This window comes from Microchirus variegatus (assembly GCF_963457635.1).
Source record: "Microchirus variegatus genome assembly, chromosome: 11".
Lineage (NCBI taxonomy): Eukaryota > Metazoa > Chordata > Actinopteri > Pleuronectiformes > Soleidae > Microchirus > Microchirus variegatus.
Genome location: NC_139812.1, coordinates 13,001,977 through 13,011,727, shown reverse-complemented (window position 1 = coordinate 13,011,727; position 9,751 = coordinate 13,001,977). Strand labels below are relative to the sequence as shown.

The window sequence follows — 9,751 nt, the reverse complement described above, 5'->3', positions numbered from 1 at the left end:
TTACTTCTTTTATTTATATTATAATACACACGCACACGCACACGCACACACACACACACACACACACACACACACACACACACACACACACACACACACACACACACACACACACACACACACACGCACACGCACACGCACACACACACACACACTGCTGCAAATTCTCCATGGTGCTCCAAGAGCATTTTACATGAATCAACAATAAGCTGGGCAGTCTATTCATATTTAAATTAAAGTGTTATTTTTGTAATTATTTTCTCTGTTTTCCCATTTTGGTAAAAACTGTAGAATGACAGTGTCTTGTGGTAGTGATTAAGTTGCAGCTTTAATGAATAGAAAAATGCCAGTCTCGCTCGCAGCAAGGTCACCAAACAAAAGAGTTAAACAAAAATTCTTCCTGCGTAACAAAAGTCACTGCTTATGACCACGGTATATGTTCAGGATCAGTCGTGCGTGGGGTCAGGTCTAATAACTGGGTCGTGCAGAGGAGCCTGGGAGCAGTTGTTCATTCACTAACTTGTCTCCACCCTCACCGATCCACTTACAGCCACAGTGAAGGAGGATCTCACTCTGTCACCTTGTTTCCAAGGCTTCATCAGGAGGAGGAGGACAAGTGGAGGGCCCTCGTTCAGTAAGTAGAATTAATGTAGTTGTACATTCAAACAGGGGAGATTTTTGTTTTGTTTTACCCATAATTAAACAATGTGGCCCTATTTCAATGTATTTGTTAATGCTAATTTTAATCTACTTAATTTTCACTATGGCAGTTTGAAACCTAAAGCAAAAAAAAAAATGGAAATCGAAATAATCATGTATTAATGTTTAATGTGAGTGAAGCAGGATATGCATTAAATTGAGTTGGGATGTGTTTTTTTTATTTTATTTATTTATTTATTTATGGATTAAGGGACAGATTAAGAAATGGGTTGCAAAACTTTATAGAATTGTAATTTATAATAATATCATATAATAAATATGATATGAGTGTTGGAGTGCTTTTGCGATATTTGTGCATGAAGATAGACAAATCCTATTATTATAACATTATTATATCCTATTGTTTTTATATTTATTATTATTGTTATTTTTTTTGGATACATTAGTTGGAAGTAAACTAAACAACATATATAAAATCGAGTGTGTGTCTGGATGTGAGCCTGTGGTCAGAGGTTATCGCCGCATCGTCATCATCATCGATCTGAGCCGCTGTCCGCGGTGCTGAAGCTGCAGAATCCCCGACCCAAGCAGACCCGAGAAGACCCGAGCAGGAGACCGTATCCCCGATTCTGACAGACAAAACAACATGAATTCTAGTGATTTTTTTTCATTTATTATTTTCTTTCAACAAACAAACATCTTAAACAGATGCTTCTCCACGTGATGATTCAGCCTCTCGGTTCCCTCGAGAAGTAAATATCATCACATGAAAGTTAAACGTGTTTGCAGAGTCTGTCTCTGTCCCGCAGGACAACAGCTGAAATCTGAGCCTCATCCTATTATTTATGTCATACAGTTTGAACTCCGGTGACGGTGAAACCTCCTCCCCGCGGGCGGAAACGCACGTTCTTACAAGCACTTTAACTGCGAGCAATAATTGCTGAGGAAGCAATAAGCACAAAAACATCCAAAGCCGGTACTGGGTTATTATTATTATTATGATTATTATGATTATTATTATTACTATTATGTGATATTTTAAGTGCATGCACACGTGGGATAAATATATGTCACAAAATAAACAGCAACTATTATAATAATAAACACTGCAGTAACCAGTATAAACAGACTTTATTATACAATAATAATAATACGTTATAAAACAGAGTAGAAAATAGTGGTAAATCTTGTACTTACGTATTTATTTCAATAACCAAAAGCTTGATATGTCAACTTAAAAATGAAATTACAATTTAAATGCAATTATTTTAACATTATTACACATTTTAATTGAGAATTAATGGTATTGGCAATTTATATGGTAATTTAAATATAATCATCTAAAGGGGCCGCTGGTTGGAGAAGAAAATCGATTCGAAAGATAATATAAATATGTACAACAAGATCATGTTGTACCATCCTGGTAGCACCGTTATTTCTATAAATCACTAAAAAAATAACATTGTGAAAAACAAAACAACATATTAGTGTTTTGTCTGCGCTAAGAAAAGAGCAGGTGTTTGAGCACCACCTGGGTGTTGTCTGCGCAAAATCCTGCAGACAAACACGTAAAGTTTGCGTAAAGGTGCTTAAATAAAGAAAAGAAAAGTCCTTTATTATGACAAACTCCAGGTGAGTTTACTCGTCTCAGATTTGCACAAGTGAAACTTAAACACACTCGTCTTCAGTGAACGCCTGCTGTGTGTGTCAGCTCGTGAAGGAGGGAGGGAGAAGTGGATGGAGGAGGGGGAGGAGGAGGAGGAGGAGGAGGAGGAGGTGATGGTGGGAGCGCACGGTGACACCCTCTGCAGCAAACCTGCCCACAGTAATAATAACAAGGCTCGGGCACAAGCACACGGCGCTGATGGGTGGTGATGCTGCTTCTGTGTGGGGATAAATTGACTCGGCGGTGTGGCGCTACACAGCGTGGACAGGCTGCGGACAGAGCGCAAACACACACACACGCACGCAGGCACACACACACAAACAACACACGCGCGCGATGCGGTGGATGCAGCGCACTCAGTAAATGACTGTGATTTTCCATGCTCTGATTAAGGAGTATATATTTTTTTAGACAAATATTGGAACATTTATAAGGATTAAATGCAGTTTCTTTTTAGTCTTTTTCTTTTTCTTTTCTTTTTTTGGGGAAACATTTTTGAGAAAATCTCTAAAGCCGATGAATCGAGGACATAAATAGGTATTTAATCACTTCAAATTTGCTTGATTTTAAGCAGAACTTGCACAACTCACTCTGCATGTATAGAATATGTGCGTGTGTGTGTTAAATACATACATATATAATATGAGCACATTTTCCCTGCAGGATCCCTGACTATGGATGTGACTCTGGATCCTGGGATTAAACCGGCGGCTGCACGCGCTCTCCTGGTGGCGTGCGTGACTCTGTTGTTGTCGCTGCACCTGTGGCGGTGGCTGCGGGAGCGCTCGTTCCCGGGTCTGCCCGGTCCGCCCGCCTGGCCGCTCATCGGAAACGCTGCGCAACTTGGCAACGCGCCGCACTTGTACTTTGCGCGCATGGCGAAGAAATACGGCAACGTGTTCCAGATCAAACTGGGATGTCGGGTCGTGGTGGTGCTGAACGGCGACTCCATCAAACAGGCGCTCGTCAGGCAGGGACTCGACTTTGCCGGCAGACCGGACTTCACCTCGTTCCGCTTCATCTCCGACGGGAACGGCGTCGCGTTCAACACGATCACGGACAGGTGGAAGGCTCACCGCAAAGTGGCGCAGTCCACGGTGCGGATGTTTTCCACGGGGAACACGCACACCAAGAGGACATTTGAGCATCACATCCTGTGCGAGTTCAAAGCGCTGCTGCAGCTGTTTTTGGCGAAAACGCAGGAGCGGCGATATTTTGAGCCCATGACTTATCTGGTGGTCTCCACGGCGAATATAATGAGCGCGGTGTGCTTTGGGAAGAGGTACGACTATGACGACAAGGAGTTTCGGCAGGTGGTGGGCAGGAATGACCAGTTCACGCAGACCGTGGGGTCAGGGAGCATCGTGGACGTGATGCCCTGGCTCCAGTACTTCCCCAACCCCATCAAAACAATGTTCGACAACTTCAAAAGCCTCAACGTGGAGTTCGGCGTGTTCATCCGAGATAAAGTCATCGAACACAGGAAAACAATCCAGTCGAGCAACATCAGGGACATGACGGACGCTTTCATTGTGGCCATGGAGCAAATGAGAGACAAAACAGGGATTTTAGCAGAGAAGGACTTTGTTACTCCCACTATGGGGGATGTGTTTGGAGCGAGTCAGGACACACTGTCGACTGCTCAGCAGTGGATCACCCTTATACTTGTCAAGTAAGTACGTTTTATTCACATAATAATGGTCAGCATATAAAACTAGAATAAGACATTGAATCAGGCGCTTGTAGTTGAGGAGGTTTAGTAGCATTTGTGTTATGCAACAACCGTGTGTGTGTGTGTGTGTGTGTGTGTGTGTGTGTGTGTGTGTGTGTGTGTGTGTGTGTGTGTGTGTGTGTGTGTGTGTGTGTGTGTGTTGGCTGCTTATTGTACTGTAAAGGGCAGAAAGTGCTGCAGAGTCAGCATTTTCCCAAACCAGAGTTTGTTTTCTTATCTCTGCCTTGATTGTTAAATCCCATCAGTGCGATGGGATGGATCACGCAGCACCTGAGCGACTTTAAATGTAGATGAAGAAATTCCACTCGTGCAGAGAACAGTAATTGTGCAAACCGCTCGGGTCAGAGATGAAGGGATGAATAGAACTGCACCCTTTTGTATTCTTCTCACTGGATGTCAGGTGGAATTCTTAGCTTAGTCGCTGTTCGCCTTCATTAAAGTGACTCTATGTAAGAACCGAACGAACAAATCATAATATGAGGTGGTTAAATGTAACCTCCTCCTGCAGGAGGATGCAGACGTAAATGGAGTCAGATATTCTGTAAAGGATGTGATGTTGTTCTGTTCCACCGTATCCAAAGCAGTGAATAGCAAGCGACTTGTTGAGGGTTGTCTGTTAATATCAACGAATAAAGCGAAAGCATAAAAAGCGAAACTGAGGCTTATCAAGCGTAACCAAATGAGAACGCAACGACAGGCGCAGACAAGACTCTTAACTCTGTCATTGTTCTGGTCAGAGTCCAGGACGTTTGCTCACACGAGCACAAGCATAGCAAAGAGGCTGAGGTCACTTATGGCCGCACATGTCGCTATAGAAAACAGTTAGGAGGAGACAAATTGACCACATTCTCCTAAAACAAAACTCACCTGTCGATGCAGGTATCCTGACATGCAGCTACGTCTCCAGCAGGAAGTGGACAGGGCGGTGGGTCGCAGCCGGCTGCCCTCCATCGACGACCAGCCGCAGCTGTCGTACATCATGGCCTTCATCTACGAGGTGATGCGCTTCACGAGCTTCGTCCCGCTCACCATCCCTCACTGCACGACCACAGACACGTCCATCATGGGCTACACCATACCAAAGAACACGGTCGTCTTCGTGAACCAGTGGTCCCTCAACCACGACCCAGCCGCGTGGCCCAACCCCGAGAGGTTCGACCCGCAGCGGTTCCTGGACGAGCAGGGAGCTCTGAACAAAGACAAGACCAGCCACGTGCTCATCTTCTCACTGGGTAAGCGGCGCTGCATCGGCGAGGACTTGTCCAAGCTTCAGCTGTTCCTTTTCACGGCGCTCATCGCCCACCAGTGCCATATCACCGTAGACCCGGCCACGCCGCCAACATTAGACTATAACTACGGCCTGACGCTGAAACCTCAGCCCTTCTCTATAGCGGTGACCCTGCGTGGAGAAATGTCACTGCTGGATGAAGTTGGCAAGTCCTCAGCAGACTCATAATCAAACAAGGACAGACTCAAAAGGACTACTAAGAAAACTGTATTTATAAGCTAAAATTCTTCTGTACTTTGTTTTACATACTGCACACTGATTACTGATAACACTGATTGTTTGCTGCTGTCACGGTCTTACACACCAGTCGCTCAAAGGAAATCCTTTTGTTTTTTTAAAGGCCGTGTATTTGAAATAAAAGAATGCGGGGGCATCTATGAAATACCAGGTGACTTTCAAAATCAAAGTTTTAAGAATATGTACAAGAAACCTGTAAAATGGGGCAATACATCTATCCTGATGAATAAGAGTACAACATGTTATTTGGTGGAGTCCAGTAAACCTACGACTCTCATGAGATCACGTTCAGCGAGTAAGAGAATAAACACCGAGTTCAGGTTGAAAGGACTGAAAAAAAGCAAAGCTCCCTTTTCCTCAGAAGAAATGGGAATCAAATGTTGAATTCCTGCTTTACTGTTGAAACTATGGCATGGGCTTTCTGTGCTTCAGGCTGGCTTTACACGACAACGCTCCCCGGTGAAAGCGACAAAATATTTGATCAGTTGTGCCTTTCGTTTAGACGGCGTTTAGACGGATGTGCAGTAACAGCCAAACAACAACAAACATGGGATTATATCCATCAGTGATAACTATCCAGGAGTCATTTCAGCAATTAAGCAGAGATAATGTTTTGGTTTTGGACTGTGGGCTACTCAGCGCTACTAGAGAGAGGTAGAAGGAAGTTTTCAGCTTCTGGTGTTGCTGTATGGCAGTGCTTCACAGTGCCACCTAGCCACCTGGCATGCATACTACATCAAATTTCACACACTTTAGCGCCACCGTGTGCATGCAGATTTTCACCCAACGTGGGAACGCGACGCCATTTTTTGCAGTTTGTGTTCAGATCGTTGTCGTAAAGCTAGCCTCAGTCGATAGTGTACAGTGTAACAGAAAGAATGTAAGAAATACCTCAAACAATAACTATAAATGCTCCTTACCTCAAAAGATTCAGTGTGGAATCAAAGTGAAATAAGGACAAAAAAAAGGCTGCTTAACATTTAGTCGTCGCTTTTACTGCAGCTGTGACTTCGCTCTTGTCTTTAAGATGTTTAAAACACAGTTACACACAGATAATTCATTATCATTTTTTGCATTGATGCCTTCAACTCACAATAAACCTTAATCAACACATCCAATAAAAAAAAAAAAAAATCAAAACTTCTTCTTCTTTTTTTTAACCCATTTGACGCCGATCAGTCGGCGCTGATTACCGCTACATTTCTAACCGTCTCGCTGTGTGAACTCCTAAAAAAAAAAAAACCTGGCCTCGTCAGGTGGGAACAAAGGGAAGTGTTTGGGAGATCCCTTTCCCCACACAGCGTTTTTATCTCACACTGCCAGAACATCCTGTACTTGATCAGTGAGAGCCAGCCAGCCAGACAACTTTCAGAGTGCGTGACAAATACAGAACTACAGCAGATGATTGAGAGATAGGGCTCTCTCTGCCCACACCCTCTCGCTCTCTCTACCCATTTTTTTATTTTGTGTAGTTCTTTTTTCTAACAAATACAGAAATAAAACTGAAGACTAAATTGTGCCATTGATCCGTTTTGGGAATGGAAGAAAAGCAAAAAAAGTTGTGCTTGTTTTTGCCCCTCTTTGGTTTAAAATTGCATCAACAACACAAATGAGCTGAGGAAAAAAGAGGAAAAAGAGCAGCTGACCGTGTCATAACGGTCATAATATGACTGTCTCAGTGGGATAATGAGGGTGATGACTGCAGACAAGATCAGGCTCCACGCTTTAGTGCTTTTGTTGTGTTGCTCTCCTTGTGTTACAGGAAGCTGCACACACAGACAGACAAATTATGAAAATGAAGAAAACCCCACAAATATCTAAGACACATGCTGTTTAACACATGCACATCAAAGCAGGTGCATGTTGTGTGTGTGTGTGTGTTTGGCAGTCCTGTGTCATCACAGCTTAGACCTGTCATAGACCGCATTAACAAGATTAGCGTGAATCTCTCTATTTAAGCTTGTATTCCCGTGCTGGCCGAGGATAAAACGAGCGGTCGTGTAGCACATAATTCACGAGCTCTATCAGCTGTCGAGTGCGAGTTATGTAACCAGAGGTCGTTAAGATTAGACTGCGAATGGAAGAAGAAGATGTGAAGATCTGCCCGAAGGTTAGAGGAACACTGTGCAGATAAGAACGTTCACAGAGGTGCGGACGGTTGCCGAGAGCCACTGAGCTCAGGAATGGAAAAAAATCATTTTTAGAAATAGTTCCTAGAAGTCAACACTGTGTTATTTACATCCTGTGCAGGGGCATATCAAGAGACTCTGGGGACCTATAAGCCCCTGGGGTCCCTGTATCAACTAGTGCATTGCTGACATTGTTTAACACAGAAAGTGTTGCTTGTCATTTTCTCAGGACAAGTAAATGTAAACAACTTCTCTCTTCAAATCTATCCCATCATGTGATGAGAAATAAATGAGAAAAAAGCAGACACCGTACGTCAGGATCATCTAATGTAAAATGGCAAGTGAAAGAGCCAAACTGTAGCTGTGTGGTTACCACTGAGTATTAAGTGGAAAACTAGTTAAGTTTTGTTGTAAACATTTATAAAAAGTGATAAAATGGTTACCAATAATAGTGTGGACACAGATAACCACCTGCTTTTTGCAACAGCACAGATCTTAAGCATCGTCAAGACCCACGGGGGTATTCCATGAAGCACATGAAGTCTCCCGTATAAATCTGGCTCCATTCCATTATTGTGGTTTAAATGAATCTCCGCACAATTACCATCGTTACATGTGGTGAACAAGTACACAACTTTGTGTAGCTTCAAGCTTTATTAGCCTGAAGGTTGTAAACAGGCTCCCAAAAGATGGTTCCGTCAGATGAATCCAGCGCTCACGCGACTCAAGTCATGTAAAAGAAATAAATACGGCCTATTAAAATTACGTCTGAGCATCGCCATCGTCTCCAAAACAAATAAATTCAAACCTTAACAATAATGCTAAGGTTAATCACTAAACGCAACAAGTGGAAATAGAAATTTTAAATATACATGGTTACATGTACAAAAAAAAAGACCCTACCATACTCTCTCTCTGATTGGTTGGTTAATTAAGGTCAAGGCCTCTTCACGCTGTACAGAGTCAGACTCATGATTAGTTTTATCTGCATGAATGTTCTCTGTAAAGTAACACAACAGTGATACGTACTCATATAAACCTGCCCTTACCTGTTCATGTCTCCTCACACTACTATAGTTTCCATAATGTACCACAGGAGGGAGCAGTTTTGCACTCAAAAAGGAAGACCCTTATTTCATGTTTTTTTACTCATTAAAAATAGGCCAGTTCTGCTATACTTAATCAGTGGTAAAACTAAGACTTTATTGACGTTTATTCAGCATCACACTGAGCTGTTTTAACTAACAAAGTAATATATTTATCATTTTTTCTTTTATTGCTCGTTGTTTTTTATCGATGTAATATTAGAATTATGTCTCTTGCTATATGTCACTTTGAATTGCCTTATGTATGAATGGTGCTATATAAACATACTTTGCCTTGCCTTTTATTTTGTAAGCCCCTCATGTTTTTAATTTCCCCAGTTTGTTTTTTGCATTATTCATTTTCTTCTTAAATATCCCAGGTGCACAAAATATAATCCGTCTTGTATCGGCCTCGATTAGGTGGCCTCAAGGTGCAAGTTTGTCTTTCTTTAACGTCTTTGACGAAAAACCACCAGATCTGCACACTTGTGAACTAAATGGCGTGAGTTCAGGACAAGACGAGTGAGATAAAGAAATGGACATACAATCTCGATCTTAAATCAGATTAATTACCGTCTTGGCAACGTGAAGAACTTCAAGTGACGCAGGAAGCCGTCTAAAGGCTCCGGATACCATATTCCAACATGACTTAAGGTTTGTAGTCATTTCATTTGGTGTTTATTTTTAATCCACACACTACTGAAGCCTTGCGGAGAAAACTCGAGTTAAAATCTTGAACGTTTTCAGTTCCACAGTGAAAATAAATCAGCCTATGAGTGAAATGAGACAAAATTACATTTAAATAGAAGTGAAAGAAAACTTCAGGAGTGTATTTCCTGCTCAGAATTTGGCCTTCGTGAAAAGAAACTCTTGACAGCTCCAGCTTGGTCTTGCACACGAGCATGTACAGACAAACGGATGAGATACAATCACACATGGAGACGTACAGCACTG

At 42.4% G+C, this 9,751-nt stretch overlaps 1 protein-coding gene across 1 annotated transcript; it reads left to right on the top strand.

Annotated features, from left to right (window-relative positions):
- Positions 1-3,000: 3,000 nt before the first annotated feature.
- Positions 3,001-5,514, top strand: cyp1b1 (cytochrome P450, family 1, subfamily B, polypeptide 1; the record flags this gene model as incomplete). The annotated part of the gene is made up of 2 exons (XM_083897360.1): positions 3,001-3,998; positions 4,938-5,514. 2 exons carry the CDS (start codon positions 3,001-3,003, stop codon positions 5,512-5,514), a joined length of 1,575 nt encoding a protein of 524 aa, XP_083753486.1.
- Positions 5,515-9,751: the final 4,237 nt, after the last annotated feature.